This window comes from Belonocnema kinseyi, chromosome 3 (assembly GCF_010883055.1).
Source record: "Belonocnema kinseyi isolate 2016_QV_RU_SX_M_011 chromosome 3, B_treatae_v1, whole genome shotgun sequence".
Classification (NCBI taxonomy): Eukaryota; Metazoa; Arthropoda; class Insecta; order Hymenoptera; family Cynipidae; genus Belonocnema; species Belonocnema kinseyi.
The window spans coordinates 17331171-17353243 of record NC_046659.1 but is presented as its reverse complement, the minus strand read 5'-3'; the positions used below and the strand labels follow the sequence as shown (position 1 = coordinate 17353243).

Below are 22073 nucleotides of genomic sequence, written 5' to 3'. Positions count from 1 at the left end.
GGCCAATGCCGGAGTGGTTGGTTGGGTTGATTACCGGAAAGCTTTAGATTCGATCTCCCATAGACTTATCATCTATCTTTTGGAAAGCTTAAAGGTTCGTCCGCATATCGTGAGGTACATAGAGAGGCTGATGTCGCTTTGGAAAACCTGATTTACTATCTCACCTGGAAAAAATCGTGTCACAACTAACAATGTCACCCCTGAACGGGGTACATGGCACGACTGCATGCTCTGTGGTGCGAGAAACACGCGGAGTTATTGCATTTTTCGCATCAACGTCTGCGAAACCATGCCGAACTACTTAAAAAAAAGGGCTATGTAAGCGGAACGCCTACTCTACCACAGCTAGAACAAGCCGGCAACAGAGAAAGAGAGGTGACTCTAAGACCAACCACGGGCATGCATCCAATAGAGGAAGAGCGATGTTTTATGACCCGGAGAAACATCAACACGAAGGTTTCTCACAAGCCTAAAGATCTGGCTGAAATGGATGACGAGCTTCGTGGACATTTTTCCGAAGAATCCGCCCTCTGGGCTATCAATTATTGTGTGTATAATGGAGCGAGAGGTTTAACGGATGCGAACCTTAAAACAAAACCAACGGTTGATCATAAGACCAAAAGACGAATGCATCAATTTGTTATAAAGATAGGCTAGCTAAGACAGAACGCCTCCCGCATTTAGTGCGTGATTGACTACTTCACATCGGGCAGGAATTTTACCGCCAAGATTCAAAAATTCGCGCGCGAACTCCGGACCCATTATCACGCACTTAACAAGTCAACGCTGCTGACCATCAGGCAGCATATTGTGGAGAGAATACGCATACTATCTGACGCTAAGAGAAGTCTAGAGCGGAGAGAGAGGTGGGTCAGAGAAAATCCACAGTTTCTCTCTGACCCATCTCGACTCTTCCAAAACCCTCCAGTTACTCTCGACCAAACCCGAGGAGGTCGAAGTATTTTGAGAGAAGTCTACCAAGTTCAGCATAGACTGGACGAAAACTCAGAAAATATCAATAGCTGCAAGGAGCTGTGTGATGCCCTCATAGCACCTGATGAAGAATGCCCACCCATCACTACCGAGGAGGTAAAAAAAGTATTCAGAGGGATGAAGAACTATTCCGCTCCGGGACCAAATTGTGTCAAAACCTTCTGGTGACAGACGTGTCTTTTAACCCATCAGCGTTTGGCCCGTATTTTCATCTCATATTTAAAGTCGGTAGAGCCGATTCCGGACGCTTCTGGAGTCTGGAGTCTTCTGTTCTGCGACTCTAAATCTCACGCCGTCAAGGTGTACGCGGAATATTGAGTCTTGAATATCTTCACAACAGGATTATTCTAGGTACAGCGCATAGAGTCGCAAATGTAAAAGACACTCTTCTTAAAATGGTCAGGAAGCATGAAGAAGTGGGCAAAGGAGCATTTCTGACAAAGTACCGGAGGAGGCTGCTGAAACACTCGGATTTGACTTCAGTATTATGCGTGAGCCTAATACCAACTCATGCCAACTCTTGCGGGAACGACCTACATCCAAATACACAATGCGGCACTAAGAGTGCTTTATTACCATCTTTGCCATTCTTACGGCATTAACCTTAATGTCGCTCCTCTAAATGCTCCTAGGGAAATCGAGTCAATTGTCGAGAATAGGAAGTGCCGCATGTTCTGGAACTTTATATTCTCGAAAATTGTTTCTGCTGCTCACTTGAGGCCTGACATGGTCCTTATTGACTTCGAGAAGCAAACCATGTTCCTTATCGAATTTTCGGCACCAGCTGGCAAAAATATCATAGCCAACGAGAGTGAAAAGAAAGAGAGGTATAGAGACCTTATAAGGAAGTTGCAACGATTGTACCCGGAATATTCTGTTAAACTAATCGTCCTTATCATCGGCGCTCTTTGAGGTGCCAAGCTTTCACTGGTCAATAGCCTGAAAAGCATCCCTGCGTGTCAACAATATGCTAAAACAATTGCGGGAAAAATGCAGAAGGCGGTAGTCCTTGGATCCCTCCGTGTTCTCGAAGTGAACGAAACTTTTGCCGGATCGTCGTATTGATTCCGTAACAGACTGTAACCACCTATCTCACGGTCGTGAGACGTGGTTGTGGCTGAAATTTTACCGCGATTTCGCTGGGAGCGGGTGCAGTTTTTCAGATTAGCACCCGCTTCCGGCGAAATCCTGCGCTTGTCCTTACGACAAATTTTTAATTATATATATAATTAAAAGTTTGTCGAAAGGAAAACCGCGGAATTTTGCCGGAGCGGGTTCAATCTGAAAAACTGCATTCGCGCCCACAGGACACGGAGCGACACAAAGTCGAACGAATTTTGCCCCCCCCCCCAAGTGTCTTAGCATCTTGTTCACACGCAGGAATGCTTTTCAGGCTATTAAACAGTAAAAGCTTGGTACCTCCAAGAGAGCCGATAATAAGGACGATTAGCTTAACAAAATATTTCGGGTATATCCTTCACATCTCCTTTAAAAGGTGACTTACCTCTCTTTTCATTCTCCTTGGCAATGATGTTTTTGTCAGCTGGTGCCGAAAATTCGATAATAAACATGGTTCGTTTCTTGTAAATCAAAGAGAACTATTTCAGGCCTCGTGATCGCAAAAGAAACAATTGTCGAGAATAAGAAGTTCCAGTATATGCGGCACTTCTCATTCTCGACAATCGAATGGATTTTCCAGGTAGCGTTTAACAGAGTGGTATTAAGGCCAAAGCCGTAAGAGTCACAGAAATAGTAATAACCCAAAATCTATTCCGATCTCCATAGAGTATTCCATGACAATCCCTAGAGCTAGGTATAGTCGCTCTTTATTTTAAGCATAGAGCTTAAGTTCATTCATGTTAAATATAATATGATTTCTTTTTCCACGTTTGCAGCAAAAGTAACCTTCAAAATAGCGAAGTGTGAGAGATAGTGGCAACAATAAGAAGCAAAAAAGGAGTGGGCTCACGGTGTCGCCCTTAAAGACACGTCTTTATCAAGTGACGTTGTTAGTTGCCACACGATATTTTCCAGATGAGATAGTAAATCTGGTTTTCCAAAGCGGCATCAATAGTTCTATGCACCTCACGATACGCGGGGAACATTTAAGCTTTCCAAAAGACAGATGGAAGGTCAAATCGAAAGCTTTCCGGTAATAAATCCAGGTCATCGATAGGCAGTGCGAGTAAGATGTTGCGTCTGTGCAGATACATTTATCGATGAGCAGGTGAAGAGCTGTGAAGATCATATACCGTGTGTTTAGAAAAGTGATTGGCCTGTAATTCTTCGGGTCAGCTAAGTTGCCCACCTTTGGCAGGAGTACTGTGCGCCCTTCCACCAGAAGGTCTTGAATGTCTTGGATAACATTTGGTTCCGGGGCTGAACAATTGTTCATGTCTCTTTATACTTTTCTCACCTATTCGGAAGTGGTGAGTGGCCATTCTTCCTCAGGTTTTATTAGGGCATTTTACAGCTACTTGAAGCTATTAACGTTCTTGGAGTCTTCCTTTGGTTAATGCTGAACTTCGTAGACTCCTCTCCAAATTTTTCGACCTCCTCTGGTTTATGGGAGCAACCGTCATTTAAAAATGACACCGGCTCCCAGTAGAACAACGGTAAATCACACCTATATAATATTAACCACCAGATTGACAGAGTATTGTCTTCATGCACCTCTGAATCTGCAATCAACATTCTACACATATTACTTTAGATTTAGAAAATTAAAATTATAAATTAAAACTTAAAATGACTTTTGTCAGTCGCAAATTGGATTATCGATTATCTAAGGTCGACCGATATAATTGAAAAAGCAACCAATCTGACGTAGCGGGCATACAAAATTATTTCTGTTTTTAAACATTTGATCGACAGGCCGATCGAATCGAAAAAACTGATCCGACCGTAGCGTATCGAATGTCGGGTTTTCGACATTCAAAGTTCGTCCTATTTCGTTTCGAAATCAAATCGAATTTTTGGGAACACATCTAATTTACTTTAAAACACATAAAGTAATCAACTATTATTTAATCTTTCTAAAATTATCATGAAATTTCTAATTGAGAGCACTAGCATTGAAAAAAACGAATTTTTCCATTGGCAATTGCCCAAATAATGCATTTGCTTATTATATTTGTTTAAATAAATAATAAAATTTACCAGAAAATCATTAGTTCTTCTAATATTATCATAAGGTTTCTAATTTAAAAAAATGACATTGACAAAAACGAATTTTTCTGTCAAACAGTGCCTAAATTATGCATTTTTAAAATTATAATTGTTAATACCATAAACAAGAATAATCTTGAGAGAAATTGTCTTTATTATAATAGTGTTTTCATCCAAATTTCTTGCAATATAACTTTATAACCCGTAAACTTATTGAAAATTATAGAAAACACACTTTAAACAAATAATTTGTTTATGAAAATTTGGTTTGTTTCTTGTATCATGATTTTTCATCATGTACCTTAAAGTAATGTAAGACTTAAAAATGTAGGCAACAACAAATTTTTCTTTATTGGCTAGCACTGGACTCGTTAAATAGAAGAAATAGTATTTTTTGACATGTTTGTTTAATAACAATTTTTTTACTAAACCAAAAATCAGGCTTATTAAATTTTTCTGCAATTTTATCAGCTTTTTCTTGAATTTTTTCCCCGTTTTAATCGGTCAATATCTGCGGGCTTTATGTTATTTTGAACAACAAAAAATTAGATTTTTTCCACTACGCGCCACTGGTTTGTTTCGAGATCTAATGCAAATTCTCCGGGTTTCTCGTTCTCCTTCCCTGAGGTTGTTTCAAATTACTAATCCTATTTTTCCCCACACCTCCAGTTTATGAAAGCGGAGAAACTTCCAAATTGGAGACGTAAATCAGAAAATTACGGAACTGTTACCTTTGACTTTGCCTAATCTATGTAGAAATTTTTGCATTGTTGAAATCTCTAATTCCAGCTGCATGACTTTTTCCTGAATGTTTGCATTGTCTGTATTTAACAATTCCTAGTCCCTTTTAATTTCTTCTATATAACTTTAGACGCAAAAGTACGATTCATTGCAGGATTTTATTTCATTTTTGGTCTCTGTTGTGTCCAAACTGATTCTGTGTAAGAGCTATCTATCCGTGAGACTCTTGCCGGGTAGTGCCTTTTTTACTCATGATGCTCCTAATTGTCAAAGAAAACAAGCCGATTCTATAATAAGCACTGGAATTCTATCACTGATTAACTCACAGGGCTTACTTTTACCAAGCTGATAAAAATATGAATAAAGAAAGACACTGTTTCAAGTAAGCACGATACCGCTAAATGACAGTTTCACATGAAAACAAAGGTCCGTTTTTCACTCTAGGCAAGCGAGTACACGTAGCAACCATTCGACAAATTTCTCGCTATTATATTTTAGCGATTTACGGATATGAACTCAGTTGTGTAAAATTCACATCAGTCAACATCAGTTCAAAATATTCCTTTTGATGTATATTGAAAATACATTTCAACGTTTCTCATCAATTGCGAATTTCTTCATTTTTAATTCATTTCTGTAAAAAAATCTAAAATTAATTTTGCTTTGGAAACAATAACAGGACGAACCCATATTTCGTAAATTATTGACGTTTTGCGACACCCCGAGTCAGTAAAAAAAATTTTTCAAACATGTTTGCCTGGTAGTCTGTCCGTCTGCCTGTAGTCTGACGGCACGATAATGTTCAATGGAATTTTCTAATCGGAATTTTCTTGTATACACTGCTTTGTACTACAAAAAATCAATATTTATGCCTCTAGTCAGAAAAACTAGGAAACTTACAAATTCAATTTTCCCACAAAACGACACTAGACAAGATAAATGACCGAGGTACAAAATACTTACTTTCCCAAAGGACCCCAAGATTGATTATTACAGTTTCTGATAGGGACAATGGATTTTGTTTTAACTATGGAAAATACAAGAAAATTGAAAATCCAAATTTATAGCGAACCAACGTAAAATACGAGTACGATGAAAGTCTTAAAGGCAAAATTTCTTGCCTTAAAAAGATGTACAAAACTTCCTGTAACCATTTCATATTATATATTGATCTGTCTGACTAAGATTAATGAAATATTAGAATTAAATATTATTAAATAGAATTAAATACTGCGAGTTTTTTTATCATGTTCCACATGGATTTCGCTGGAAATACATGCAAACGTTCTTTGAGATTTTACGAGAAAAAAGCTTGCAGCGTTTATCTGATTGGGACCTCGTTTTCGGTATATAAAATGCCGAAAAATGAGATGCGTTTGCTCTACGAGGGACTACCGCCTCTCACGGAGTCCGGGTGTACCGGCCACAACGGTGTAACGGACGAAGTGTCAGACTAGAACACTCGAGGTTCTGGGTTTGGTGCTTTTTGGCTCCTTTATTCTTCATTTTCTAATTTTTAACGACAGCAACAGTGAATTTGTAGGGTAGATTCAACCGAAAATTATTTAATTCACATTTTAGAGGATTATTTTCAGGGATGACATAGAAACAGTGTATTGTGAAAGTTATTTTCTTAGCGTATAACACGAAACCCCCGCCCGTAAGGCAACTGGTTTTCTTTCTCTGGAATTCTATTTCTACGACACCTATTGCCAGTCAAGTCAGCCTGTTAAACTTCCGTTATACTCACTGCGTTTAAAGCGATGTTCAGGGAAAAATAGAGATGGAAGCAGATCTTTCCACGAGTATGGAATACGATTTTAAAATTAACGTAAGTCCGAATTCCCATGACGATATCAATTACGATTTTGCGCATGATATTCAAATAATGAAATCCATCCACGAGAAAAAAGTTTTTCCTTCAGCACGGGCCATATAAAGCATATTTTACGATGTTAATTTAAGTGCAATGAATGAAAATGAGATAATAATTGGTGAGTAATTATTTCTTCGTGATGATGATTAATTCAGAGATAAATATGAAGAGGTAATTTGTTCGTTCATACAATGTTATTCACAAAGAAAAAACCAAATTATAACCGCTCAGCTGCAAATATATTAATATTATTATATTATAATATTCATCATATAATATATTATTCTATTAATATATTAATAATATAAAAAATTATATATTATTAAAAATTATAACCACTCGGCGGTTATAATTTTGTTCCGTGCATATTCTAATAAATTCAAATGTTCTCTTAAAAGTGCCATACTCTTGCATAGTTTCTGCTAATTAGAAAATAACGTAAGTATTTAATTTATAGCTGAGTTTATTCAGTAAATTATAAAAAAATGCAAGTGAAAATTTTACGATTCAAAACTTAGATTTTTAGGGCGATTGCATTCGCAACATGTCTTGATCCTATCCGGTCCAAATTTGACACATATATTAAGAAGTTTCAGATTGGTTTTTCTAGCAAAAACCCAAACCGGGATTCACACAAAACTTTTGATATTCCGTTAGGGTTATCAATGGAGATTTAAGGAACTTAAGTTCTCCCAGTATCAATTGGCCATTGTGCACTGACTTCTGACCACCGAAGTTCAGCACAGTTCAGCGCGGATACAGGTCGGATGTTTGACCGGGTGACCAGAGAACCAAAATAACGCAAGGCGTCTGTGGTAGGGTTCACTTGTGATGAACCACACTGATGAGTCCGCACAAGCGAACCCGGGACGAAATGCCGGTCATCGAGAAATTAACTGCCGTACCCCAAATTGATAAGGTTCCGGTTATCAATGGAGATTCGAAGAATTTAACGTTCCCTTCTGAGGAGGCTGGTATCGGTAAAGGTTGAGGGGGAAAGCTTAAAACCAAAAAGATCCGCGCGAAGGGGTAAAACCCGAAAGATATCCCGGACCATACCCGAACGAAAAAAAACGCGTAAACAAGTTTGAAAGTGACCACCACTGGGTAATAACTCCCGAATAGAGCCCTTTTTTAGGTCGTTTGATCGACAGCCCGGCGACTGTCAACCGTCGATCCTAAGCGAACGAACGGTTGAAGAAAATTGCGAGCGCGCCACGCACTACCGAAGACCGAGATACGGATGGTCTGCAATATTTTCTGACAGTGCTGCACTAATTATGAAACACTGGCGGACATTCTACTTACCTGTCAATCGCTGCAAGAAAACCTCTGACACCCTAGATGCCGACAAATTCTGGATCCTGGATGACTTCTGATAAGGAAGAAAAAGAATACGAATAAAAGATGGTAAAAACTGAGAATAAAAGGCCGGAATTTAAAGAGAACAAAAATGAATTTAATGGTTGATGAGAGCTAGTCGTACTGTTATCAGGGGATCGTTAGGCGAAGTAGATGGTCCTCCGTGACTTGATGCGCTTATCGGTCGAGAAGATACTCACTGGTGTTCCTGCCGATTTTTGGCAGTTCCTAAACCGCAAAGCGACTTCGAGTGCATTCTAGGGAAGAGGATAACGGATTGAACCCTGACATTGGTCGCCCGCTCCTCTCACCCGGTGGAATTCGGAGAAAATTTGCTGTTCTCCGGTTCGCGAGACTTTTGTCTTCTAAGACGGTTGAAGCTTACGCGGAATATCGAACGTTTGAAAAATCCTAATTCTAGAATTCGTTGTGGAATTCCAACTCGCAAACTTCAAGGAAGCATTAATCTATGGTTCATCCTGACGAGCAGCCGAAAACTAATATCGTGTATTATTTAATATAAAAGCTAAAAATGAAATCCCCTGCAAGTATGGGTTTAAGGATTAAAACGATGGTCGTTAAAAATGTAAAATATATCAATTTGACGCCCCTGATATCATTTTCCCAAATTTTAAATAATCTGGAATTTTCTTACTTCGCACAAAAATGGTTTTTCTCCTGTATGAATGCGCATATGCTTTTTGAAATGTTCAGGATAAACGAATGTTGCTGTACAAGTCTCGCATTTGTATGGACGTTCGCCAGTATGAGCTGCCTTTATATGATAATCTAGAAGTCTACGTCGCTTAAATCCTTTTCCACAATCATCGCATTTATATCTTTTATCATTGTAATGAGTTGCTCGTTTGTGAGATTGTAGATTCGACCTTTGACTAGAACGATAAATAAATTTACGTAAGTGTAAAGTATAGAGAATGTGTAGAAGATGGCTAACGAGAGAAAAGAAACAAAAAAATCAAAATAATTGTAGCTCTCTGCCAAACTTTCCTATCTAGGGTTAGCACCTGTAGCCGCTTTTAAGTAGGTGGCGCTAGGTGCCAACTCGACAGAATTGTTGGGAGGACTAAGAATCAGGGTCAGAAATAGTAATACAGAAGGTAAGTAAAGAGGTGATTAGAAATGAAAGCTTTAGAGAGAAAATTATAATACCTGAAAGTAGAACCACAATGTTCACATTGGTACGGTTTTTCACCCGTATGAGTTCTTTCGTGATCTCTAATTTCAGCTTTCCTGGCGAATGCTTTGCCACATTCACTGCACCGATAGGGTTTGTGACCCGTATGCACAATGCTATGAACCTCCAGATTATGTGGTGATCCAAAAGCTTTACCTGCAATTTATATAAATTTGCAGAAAAATTATGAGATAATTCAGTATTATTTTTTAAATTATATGAAATTTACCACACTGATCGCACACATATTCCTTAACTCCATTATGAGTTCTCTCATGCTGACTAAGGTTTTGCTGACTCAAAAAACTTTTACTACAATGCGAACATTCGAAAGGTCGTGGCCGATATTCATGTGTTTTGACGTGCGCCTTGTATGTGTACTTTGAAGCAAAATCTTTTCCACATTTACACATATAAGGCCGGTTTCCAGTATGGGTATTAGTATGTTCCTCCAGCAAGTTTCTAGAACTATGATTGAAACATAAAGAAAAAATTTCGTAAACATGTATCTCAGTAATGTGGTTTTTATGCAACATGAAATCCTATATCTTATTACTTCTATTTAAATCAAAAGAGCTCAATCTCTCTCTGCCACTTATTACATTCAGTTTTATTAATTTCAAATACTTTGTTGATCATACCTGTATCGTTTCCCACATATTTCACATGACCAGGATTTAGTTTGAGGATAATGAATGCGCTTATGAATTCTAAAAAGTCGCAAATTAGTAAATATTCTGTTACAGTTCTCACACTGAAAGTCTCCTTCCTCTTTTGCAACATGGTCATCAAGATGAACTGAAAGATCAGTTCTTTTTCTGAACTCCAACCCACATAAATCACATATATACAACCGAATATTGTGCATTGTCCTTAAGTGTGATATAACGGACTTCGCATCTCCTTTTTCATAATTAGGGGAACATAACAAGCATGTGTACAGCGAGCCTTCGCGAGATACAACCTATAATAACATTTATTTCTGTCAGACCATATTTCTAAAATAACTTATACGTACTATAACGCGAAGAATTTTACGTGTCTTTATTTTTTCTTGACCGGTTCGGCATAATGGTTATATTTGGAGAGTAAGGGTTAAGCAACCGAGAGATGGTACAAGGAAAGCGCAAGTTAAGTAATTTTATTGAACCAAATTAGATTACCGATATTAGACTTGGTGGTAATCCAGCAAGAAGTGGCAGACGCTGCTTGAAAGGTATCTTAGATAATTCTGCGCTTTAAAAATTTCACGATGGCATTCCTCATCAAGATTATGCTTATTATTATTATTATTATTATTATTATTATGAATTAATAGGATCATTTAAAGAATCCTTTCTGCATGTACATTTTCAGGAGCCCTTACTTGTATAAGAATGGCGTCAAAAAGATTCCACACACTTTTAATAAGCGTTGTGACGTGATACATCAAACCAAACACGAAATAAATTATTTGTAGTTTAAATAACTCGATATACGCATGGACCAATAATCAATCTTTTAAACAAATATCTGCAAGCAGCTGGGATTGACTGGCTGGATTGGATTTTGCTCACACAGCTAATCGCTTTGGTCGCTACTTATATTTTGTTTGTTTAGCTTTTAATTATAACTCTATGTTTTACAATTTTTAAGGTGGTATTCGTCATCAAGACAGTCGAATAGTAAAGGTTTTCACAATATAGTGTTGGGTCGTTAGGCAAGCCCGCAGTTTTTAATTACAGAAAATGAAAAAGAATTTTGTAATAAATTAATCGATTAAGGTATCTCCAAATGTGAAAATAGAAAACGTAGGAGGGGGTTGGGTTTCCTGTATTAAGGTGAAATGGTAAGTTCCTTCGATCAGTTTGCGCAAAACCACTCCCAAAATAATGCATGAATTGAAATTATTATTTTTTTCATGGTAAAAAGTTAATTGACATATATGGCGGGCTTCTGGTAAGAATCCAAATTACACGGGACCACAAAATGGCTTTGGGTGTCTACTGGGATTCTAATAGGCATACTTCATGTTTTTGAGGTGGATCAACACGAATCCATTCGCAGAATTGAGCCAGAACGTCAGGATTTGCAGTAAAATTCAAGAAATCGTTAAAAACCTGGAATTTCTGCATAAATTTCGTCCCCAAACCTTCAAACACAAAATTAACAAGCCTCAAACCCACAAACTGACAAGCCCCAAACTAACAAGCTCCAAACCCACAAATTCCACATACACAAGCTCCATATTCACAAACATAGAAACCCAAAAGCTTCATATCCACAAACGTATACAAACCAAACCCACAAACCCCAAACCTACAAGCTCCATATCCACAAATGTACACAAACCAAACCCAGAAACCCCAAACCCACAAGCTCCATATCCATAAACCTACAAGATCCATACTCAACAGATCTATATCAACAAACGTACAAGCTCCAAACCTCCATATCCACAAACCAACAAGCCCACAAATCCCAAACCAACAAGCCTTAAACCCACAAGTCCCAAACCTACAAGCCCTAAAACTACAGACCTTAAACCAACAAGCACCAAACTCACAATCCTTAAACTCACAAGCTCCATACTCACAAACCCCAAACCAAGAATTCTCTCTCACTCTTCATCTTTCGCACTACTAACGACCCTTCTCATCTGTTTTCACCCTCTCGGCCAATCTAAATCCTCACCTATCTTTCCTCCTGCTTCTCTTTGTCACAATTTTCCTATTTCCCTAAAGCACTCATCGCACCCATTTCCCTCTCTCTCTTTCTCTGTCTCTCTCACCTCTTTTTACCTCACAGAGAGCTGTGGACCCCCTAGCAATATACTTCTTTTTCAAACCATTTAATTCAATGAACTTACAGTAGAAAAGGAAGTATTGTATGTTTGCGGTATATTTAAAATTTTATCTTTAATCTTACTTTAAGCGTTATCCGAGAACCACGTCGCGGGTAGAGTAAATTCTATTTCGTTCTGCATGCTTTATGAACTGAAATCTCTTTGTATTTCACAGTAATTGTTCTATTATTTTAATGTATGTTTGTCTGATAGATATTGATGAAAACATTCGCAGTAAATGTAACTTTTGCGTTTCTACCAGCCCCCTGCCTCGACCGTGTATGTGTATGTAGTAGTAGTAGGTTCATTACGATCCGGAGGGGAAATGTCGGTCAAACTAATCCAACAGATGGCGCCACAAAAAATAGGTCTGACTTTTTCATTGAATTGCATTAAGAAAAAGCAAAAATAATAAAAAACGTGATGCTGTTTGCAAATACACATAATAAAAAGGAATGAAAAAACAAGAGTAACTATTACTAATTATTTAAAAAAAGAAAGTCATAAAAATATGTAGTTTACTATGAATAAATATTAATTTGAAGATACATTTTGAAAGCAGTTCTGGCTTCATATTTCTATGATTTATTTTGCTGATATTATTAGTTTTATTATTTCTTCTAGATAGAACAAATTATTTTTTGTTAAAATTATTAATGTAGCTAATGAAAAATTAATAATATTAAAGACCTCAATGACAAAGATATTTAAAACATATATATGATCAGAAGTGCTAATAAAAAATATACGAAGTATATCCAATATAGATATAAAAATAATTAAAATATGTAAGACTACGTCTTAAGTTGCACATTAAAGAATATTTGTACCTTTAAAAACTTAACAATTTCAAGTTTTGAGGAAAATATTTTTTTAAAGTAATGGTAATTTCAATTCAAATTTTTGGAGGGAATAGTTTGGTAAAAAGTCAACGACAAGACTGATAAATGAGAAAATGGATTTAATATCATTTAATATAATGTATATATTTATTTAAATTGAACTGAACATCATATATGCATTTATACAGTTCAATAATTTATTCGTTTCTTAATCTTGAAAGCTTTTTTCTTGCTTTATTCAAACCCTAATAATTTTATTTAAAATTTTTAATTTAATGGATATTTTGAATAAAATATTTAAGTATATTATTGCTAATCTCATTTGCAAAATAAACAGACTGTAAGCTATTAAACTCTATAAATAAACGTACTGTACTCATGACACAGTTGGAGGAAATGCACTTTTTTCATTAAAAAATGTCCAGAGCCTTCAAATTTATTGTCATTTTGAATTTTTTGTTTTAAATTAAAGATTATTAAATTTTATAGATCTTGACTCTCCGAACTTTAGTTTCCTCTACATTTTTATTAATCATTTTTCCACTCTAAGTATGAAAAAACTAAAATTTTGTATATAAAAACTTTATACGTTTCAATAACTGAGCCGGAAAACGTTAATTATCTTAAATGAATGTTTAGGGACTCATATAATACAAATAATTTGTTTATTATTCCATTTATTTGTTATGAACCGATTTTATGAACAAATTGACCTAGTCTTATTATCAGTAAAACATTTTTGTTTTACCATAAGGTTTTCACATTAATGTAGGAATAACATTTAATAACAAAAATAATTTAACGGTTTAAAATAACCACTGTCATAAACAATTTTTGTGGCAAAAAATTAGAATTTGAGATTTTTCAAATTATAATTTTCTTCAATTTATGAAAACTTAAAAAAAAATTTATGAAAACTAATTATGAAACTTCACAATAACCACTGTTATTAAAAATTCTTGTGAAAAAATATTTAAACTTAAGGTTTTATCAAATTTAGATCTTCTTTGATGGACCAGTCGGTCGGTTGTTGTCAAAAGATGTTGTAATGAGTGAATCTTAGCATGCAGTGTTATGATTCATTTTCAATTTATTACAATTGAAAACCCGACTTTTTCCAAGTGAAAGTTCCAACATTTGAGAATTGTTTATGTAAATTGTTTATAAACATGAAAGTTGTTATATTCTACTAAACATTATCAAAGATAATTTTTTTAGGAATATCCGTAGCCATTGTAGCAATTAAAGAAAATAAAAATTTTGTTAAAACCTTATATTGAATATTTTGTCATAAGAATTACTTATAACAATGGTTATTGTTAACTTCTCAAATATTTTTGTGACTAGGTGTCATTCGTCCAACAGCTTAAAACATTTCCAGTGCAAACAACAAAATTTTCTATGCGAAAGGACCAACATTTTGGGATCCGTGAAAAAAAGCCCAAACGACAAAGAGCCCGCCCAATGAGAGTCGCGCGCCGTAAAAAAAACCCGCAACTCAGAAAGCGAGTAGGGGCGTGCTCATACCTACATCTATCGCGATGAAGCGAGTCGCTCTTTGATTCGCGGGTCTGTTTCACGCAGCGCGACTTTCATTGGGCGGGCGCTTTGTCGTTTGGGCCTTCTGTCACGGATCCAAATTTTGAATTTGTTAATTTAATTTAATTAAAAAACATTTAAATTGTTACATTTTATAAAATATTATTAAATATTTATTATTTTAAGGAATACCTAAAGTCGTTCTGGCGATTGAAGGAAATTATAATTTGAAAAATCTCAAATTCTAATATTTTGCCATAAGAATTGTTTATAACAATAGTTATTATAAACTTTTAAATTACCGATAATAAGACTATTTGTCAATCTGTTTATATAATTTGTTTATAACAAATAAATGGAATAATAAACAATTATTTCTATTTTAAGAATCCGTAAACATTCATTTAAGATAATATCATGTTTTCCTGATCAGTTATTGGAGCGTAAAAAATTGTTATGTTCAAAATGCCAGTTTTTCTATACTTTGAGTGAAAAAATTATTAATAAGCAAATAGAGGAGACAAAAGTTCAGAGCGTCAAGCTGAATGAAAAAAGTGCATTTCCTTCCACTGTGCGTCATAAGTACGGTATTTTTATGACTTTTTCTTTTTTTAAATAATTAGTAATAGTTATTCTTATTTTTTCATTCATTTTTTTGTTTATTTGCAAACAGCATCAAGTTTTTAATTATTTATGCTTTTTCTTAATGCAATTTCAATAAAAAAGTCGGACCTACTTTTTGTGGCGCCATCTGTTGGATTAGTTTGACCGACAATTCCCCTCCGGATCGAAAGAAAACACAAAAGTGAACGCGACGCATGGAGCTGCTTTTCATGTATATAGGTTGGTATGGCTCAACTTTTAAAATTAATTCCTAAACTTTTTTTAAATATAACATAGCCTTTTTATATTTTAATATAAATTGAGCTTTTATTGGCGCCTTCGATTTTACCTTTACTCTACATATATAATGGCCTAAGTTTGAAATAAATTTATACTTATTTCCCGCATCATATACGGTCTGCAATATCCTTAATGCTTATTTATTGGTCTCTTCGCTGCTAGAGATACTTTGCACGGGCTTGAAAAGTTATATTTTACTTTAAAAACTTATAATTTGAAACAAAAAATTAGTGTTTACTATTGATTTTATATTGACATTTTATTGTATGTGACTAAAATGTATTACAATACTTGTCCTTAAACTAGGAAAATATATGGGTTTTATTTAGCATTTTAAGATATTGTCCCATAAATCTTTTATTGAGAATATCTGTTTTTTGAAGAAAAATCACGATGTGCACAAATAGTCCGGATGAGTTTTGTCTTGTTTGTGGAGAATTCGTGTTGAAAAGAAACAGGAAAATTTTTACGGATCATTACAAAACAATATATAACTCTTGCTATCCAAATGCTACGACTGATTTTGATAAGACTTCGATACCAAATACTTTGTGCGCTTATTGTGCGACATTTCGTAGTAAATGGCAAAAGGGAGATAAAACAAAGAAACGCTTCAGTTTTCCTATTATTTATCTGGCGAGAACCTGCGAATTATATAGATGACTGTTATTTCTGTTTAGTTTCTACAATTGGATTTAATGCAAAAAACAAATCTGATATTTCATATCCTTCTTATGCTTCTGTTACAATGCCAATTCGAGAAAACATTCTTGAAGCCTCAGTTGGCAGAGAAACAGGGGAAAACGTATCCATGGAAGTGAGTAAAGAAATTCCAGAACCTCTTGCGTCTACAAAGAGTGCAAATGTGAATATCACCTTATAGAAGTCGATGACGAAAATAGAAAAGCTTCTAAAATGTTCAACCATCAAGGACCTAATGATCTTGTAAGAGATTTAGGACTCTCAAAAGAAAACGCTGAGTTTCTGGAATCTAGACTAAAAGAAAAAGGACTTCTTAAAAATACTAAGGTACTTTTTTATAGAAAAAGAGACGAACCTTTTAGGCGTTATTTTTCTCATGAAGGGTCATTAGTTTTGGTAATGATATTAAAGGTTTGATTTCTGAGTTTAATTGCATCAATTACAATCCTGATGGTTCAGGTTGTTTCTTGATTCATCTACACAAAGTTTTAATGCAGTACTTTTTAACAATGGGAATGTGTATGCGTCTCCTCCGGTAGCATATTCTAGACGTTTAAAAGAGAGCTACAATGATCTTCTACTGCTGCTCACTAAACTAAATTATGACGAACATAACCACCAAATATGCGGTGACATGAAGATCATAACAATTCTATTCGGTCAACAAAATGGATTTGTTAAATTGCCTTGTTTTTCTCTATGAATGGGATAGTCACGATCGTGCTAACCGTTACGTCAAAAAAGTTTAACAGTTCGTCAAACTTTAGCACCAAGTTCAAAGAATGTATTACGTGATCCATTAGTAAACACTACAAAGATACTTTTACCACCTTTGCACATTAAACTTTGGCCTATCATCAAGCTTAGAAAGGTTTTAAAAATGTTGTATCATAATTTTTGGGTAACAATAAGAATCCACATTAGAAAAAATATGTTGAGGACATGCTGACCGCATACAAATATATGAGATGTTTAATGAACTCAAAAATGCACTACTTTGATTCACACCAAGATTTTTTTCCCGAAAATCTTAGGGCTTTCAGTGAGGAGCATCGTGAAAGATTTCATCAGGATATTAAAACAATGGAACGAAGATACCAGGCTGTTTAGAATGAAAATATGATGGCTGATTACTGCTGGATCCTACAACGTGATACTAAAATACCACATAAACGAAGACTTATTCGCAGATCGTTTGAAACAAAAAAGAAACGTTATTCCGAAAAGAAAATATGAGAATTGCTCAAGTTTTAAAGAAAAAAATGTCGTGAGAGGCAAGGGGACTTACACTAAACATGTACCCCCATCGTGAGAGGCAAGAGGACTCACACTAAACAAGCACCCCCTCGTGAGAGGCGAGGGGACTTTGAAAAGTGTCATAAGAAATTGACCAAAGTAAAAGATTTAGTCAGACTTCAAAACTTCATATACCTTGACATTAACCTCAAACCCACCAACCTCAATTCCATAAACCCAAATGCCTCACATCTTATGATATCAATTGAGAAATTGGTATAATTTGGGGTTGGTGGGTTTGGGGTTTGAACGCTTGTGGATATGGAGCTTGTGGGTTTGGGGTTTCTGGGTATGGAGCTTGTGGGTTTGTGGATATGGAGCTTGTGGGTTTGCGGACGAAATTTATGCAGCAATTCCAGGTTTTTAACCATTTTCTGAATTTTACATAAAGTATATATATTAGAATCTTAGTAGACTCCCAAAACCATTTTGTGGTCCGCTGTTATTAATAAAAAAAAATCTTTAAGAAAATGTTAGATTATTTAAATCAGAATATTTTTGATGCTCAAATAAGGAGAATCTTGCCATTCAGTAAGTAGTAATGAACATGTTATAAGCGAAAAAATATTGATTTATTAATTTATTTAAACAACAAATTTGCGCAAACCAAAACAAACTAAGTGGAATAGTGTAGAATATCCGGTATTTTAGTTCTTTGATTTACCGCCAGTGGTTACTGCTGATCTATTCTTGTTTCACAGATCGATTGTTAAGCATATATAATTAATTTCCCTTATTTAAGAATGAATAAACTCGTAATGTAAAGTACAGTGTCTTATTAATTCATTTTTCAATGTATGTGATGTACGCCATTGGCAGTAATGTACGGAAGACGAAAGGAACCCTTTATGAAGTTTTACTTTCAAGTTTTTAGGTTCCTTTCCTCTACCGTTACGACGACCTTCGTTGTTTTCTTTTCTAGCTCTACTTAGGCAGTAATAATTAATCATAAAATTTAATTTAAATTAATTTAGAGATTAAAATGAATTATTAAATTTTGAAATTATTCTTGTAAAATTAGTTATTTTTATTGTTGATTATGAAAACTAGTTATTTTTAAATTCATTTTGTATTATTAAATTGTAAAAATTAGTTATTTTATTATCACTTATAAAATTGGTTTCTATTATTAATTATAAAATTGGTTTTACATTTATTTTAATTAATTCGATTAATTATTTTATTATTAATTATAAGAGTAGTTTTATTATTAATTATGAAATTGGTTTTTATTATTAATTATAGAATTAGTATTATATTATTAATTCTAAAATTGGTTTAATTTTATGTAATTTCGTAGTATTAAATGAATACCTTAACACGTAGACGCTAGTAATAAGTGACACTGTAATGGGAGAGGGTAGAGAGCAAGCTCGGCAAGCGACAGCAACGACGGCGCGGGGGGCAATGCCGTGATTGGAGCGCGCCTCACGAAATTGGACGGAGTGGGAAGGAAAATCGTTCCGAGACTCCCACGCTCGCTTTCCGCGTCCGCCGGATGGGAGTAGCGGCGCGCACCCAAGCGCTCAGTAATTAAAAGAACGCGTTTTCGGCACTCTCGTCACTCGGCTTCGAGTCTCCAAGTCGCAAGGACGTACTCCGCTGCCACTTGCCTCTTTACTGCTCTCCCGGTTTAACCCTGGAAGCAAATAAAGTAAAGAATCTTGAACTGGTTTTTTCCTTCTTTGTCATCAAACTGTCACCTGCTCCTTTCAGGGCAAATTTTGAAGAGTATTTGTTTGTTACTGTGCATTTTTGTTTTCCTCCGACCTTCTTCTTCCAAACGTCCGGCTCCTTTGTAGATATCTAACGGCGCTCCGGCAGTCCGAAAGTTATCGGCCGAGGGCTTGATTTTTGGGTGAAGCGAGGAGTCTGGGGATTCACTCGCCTTCCATTAGTGACACCAACGGCGCTCCGGCAGTGCGAAGGCGACCTCTTGGATGGGCGGCTTGAATCCCAGACAGAGGGAAATCCGCCGGCGGATAGAGGGCCTACCCACTCCTTCAATCCGGCGGTTGCCGATCGGGTCAAGGTCCCAGTCGACAGCAGCACAATCCACAGTTTCCGGCCACCAGGAGGTGCGACAGCTGCCGTTCGCAGCTCAGAAGCGGTCAACGACGAGCCACGCAGGAGTACCAGCAATCACCGTACGGAGCACAGCGGCCAGAGGTGGGCCAACACCCGTGAGTCGCCACCCCCCTCCACTGCTGCCAGCAGGATACTCGCCCAGGAGGGCGTTGAAGAAGCGCCGAACAAGGTAGGCGGTTCACTGTCGGGCGCGCAAGACCCTGATCCCGGTGGCGCCTTTCCAACATCGAGCCACAGTTCTGTCGCTGGACACGGACACGTACATGTTCATTAATGTCCAGCACATCCCAGATGGATACGTTCCCTCAACCCGAAAACGTTTCGAGGATCTGGATATAAAGAAGGAGGATCCGACAATCGCTGCCTTTTGGAAACGAAGGGACAAGTACCGAGATCTGGTACGAAAAGCGGCAGCAGAGTCATCAAGTGCATCGGAGGAAGGTGGATGTCCCAACGAGAATTTCTACCAGAACTCACACAAACGGTTGGCCTATCCCAGCAGCGTAAATAGCCGACCTGCTGTTCGGAGGTTGAAGAGCGAAAGCGATTTCGTAATAAAGAAATTTATGTCTTTCATGTCCTTTCCCTAAACAAGTCCTTTCCCTAAACAAATCCTTTCCCTAAACAAGTCCTTTCCCTAAACAAGTCCTTTTCCTAAACAAGTCCTTTCCCTAAAGTTCCCCTTTCCCTGAACAAGTCCTTTTCCTAAACAAGTCCTTTCCCTAAAGTTCCCCTTTCCCTGAACTTCCCCTGTCCTCCTTCCTCCTCAATCCTTCACTCATCTTTTCCCTTCCCCTCTTCTCTCCGCATTCCTTTCCCAACATTTTCCCTTTCGTACTCTTTCTTTTCCTACCTTCTTAAACCCAGTCTGATCCACCATCCCTTCCTTCCTTCTATTTGGGTAATATCATGTTTTAATAAAAATAAAAACGGAATTTAGGCCTATCTCTGCAAAAACTGTAACTTTAGACCTTTAGCGAGACGAAGCTTCTGCTTATGATCGCCTGTTTGAAAATAATAACATTATATTATCACATTGCTACATTTCTAAAAAAATTGTACAATTCTTAGTTCTTTACACTGGAAACATATAACAAATTATGAGAACATAAGTTTACAATGCATTATCGATCAAATCATCTCTGTGTGAAGACTTTTCGACAAAAAAGTTTTGTTTGTGCAAAAACATGCTTAGAATAATGATAAAATTACACTTTGGTTAATTGAATATTAAATATTATAATATATCTCAAGGCGGGCTTCTCTTAGAAATAATTTTTTTTTTTGAAACATATTTTTGATCCACAAAAAGTAAGTGATTATCAATTATATAATCTATGCGTGAAGACTTTGGAACAAAAGCGTTTCGTTTGTGCAGAACCACGTTTAGAATAATGATAAAATTTCAATTTTTGTACAGGATATTAAATATTATAATATTTTTCACGGCGGGTCTCTCTAAGAAACATTTTTTTTTAAATTACATATTTCTTATCAACAAAATTTAAGTGATTCTCGATTATATCTGTTGAGTGTGACGAGCAGACTTCGGCCCGCCAGAGACTGTATGCGCGCACATACATACTGGGGCCCCTTCGTTATCCTGTGCTTCCCCGCCCCTTTACGTCACTGCGTAGCGACGGAGTTCAGTTAGCTCAGAGCTCTCGAGTGAAACACTTATTGCGTATTGCTATAAACAAGTAAAGCTTGACTTCTTGTTCTATAATTAATCAGTCGATTAAACATAAAATGTAAGCTTGACGTATAAAATAAAGTGTTTGTAATACAATAAGAGTGCTCGCGTTTATTTTGCCACACACAAACCAGGAACAAATGTTGTCTTATTAGGTTATGGGCCCCAGCACGCTTTCTCTGCGTTGCGTCGGGCTTTGTTGAACCTGAGTGTGTGCTTGGTGAAATAACTCGCGAGTGAGGTGCCAAGGGCAAATGGGACATAAATAAAAATTTCAACGCTCGAGGTTCGAAGTTTAATTTTAACGGCGTTCAAGTTTGAACGTGCAACGTTCGAATTGTGACGCACAAAATCGAGGTGTACGAACGTGACTCTACGTGATGCGAGGAGATTTTGCTATGTAGACAAGCGACTTTTTTGTTCGACTACAACAGTTTCAGCTCGAGAGTCGAAATGTCCGATCGAGTGAAAACAGGGACATTTGAAATACCTAAGTCGAAAGGTAAGTCATAGGTTTTCTTTGGTCGTGGAAAAGTGCGCGAGTGCATATCTCGCCGGAAAATGATGAAATTTTCCAACAAAGATTACGCGAAACTCGTGCGAGAGTGGCGTGCGACGAGAAAGTTTTCTGTGACTCGAGCGCTGCCGGGCAACGGTTTAAAGCATGCACGTACGCTTGCCGAGCGTTTTGATCAAAGACTCGGTAACATCAAAATGGCAGCGCAGGAGAGCGCGAGAACAAATACGGGAAAGAAAAGCCGTTCAAGCGATTGTGCGCCACCATATTCTAAGTGAGAGTAAAAGAAGTAAAACAAGTTTTTCTTTACTCGAAAATGGAAAATTCCAAATTC

At 36.5% G+C, this 22073-nt stretch overlaps 1 protein-coding gene across 6 annotated transcripts in view; it reads right to left on the bottom strand.

The window, feature by feature from the left end:
• Positions 1-22073, bottom strand: part of LOC117168799 (zinc finger protein 2 homolog) — a 263897-nt gene that overhangs the window by 109289 nt on the left and 132535 nt on the right. For all 6 annotated transcript variants that reach the window (XM_033354617.1, XM_033354618.1, XM_033354619.1 and 3 more), the window contains 4 exons: positions 9977-10299; positions 9565-9803; positions 9311-9491; positions 8796-9033 (listed from right to left, as the gene is read on the bottom strand). In XM_033354617.1, the coding sequence (XP_033210508.1) occupies positions 8796-9033; positions 9311-9491; positions 9565-9803; positions 9977-10299 (981 nt within the window). The remainder of the gene's footprint in view (positions 1-8795; positions 9034-9310; positions 9492-9564; positions 9804-9976; positions 10300-22073) is intronic.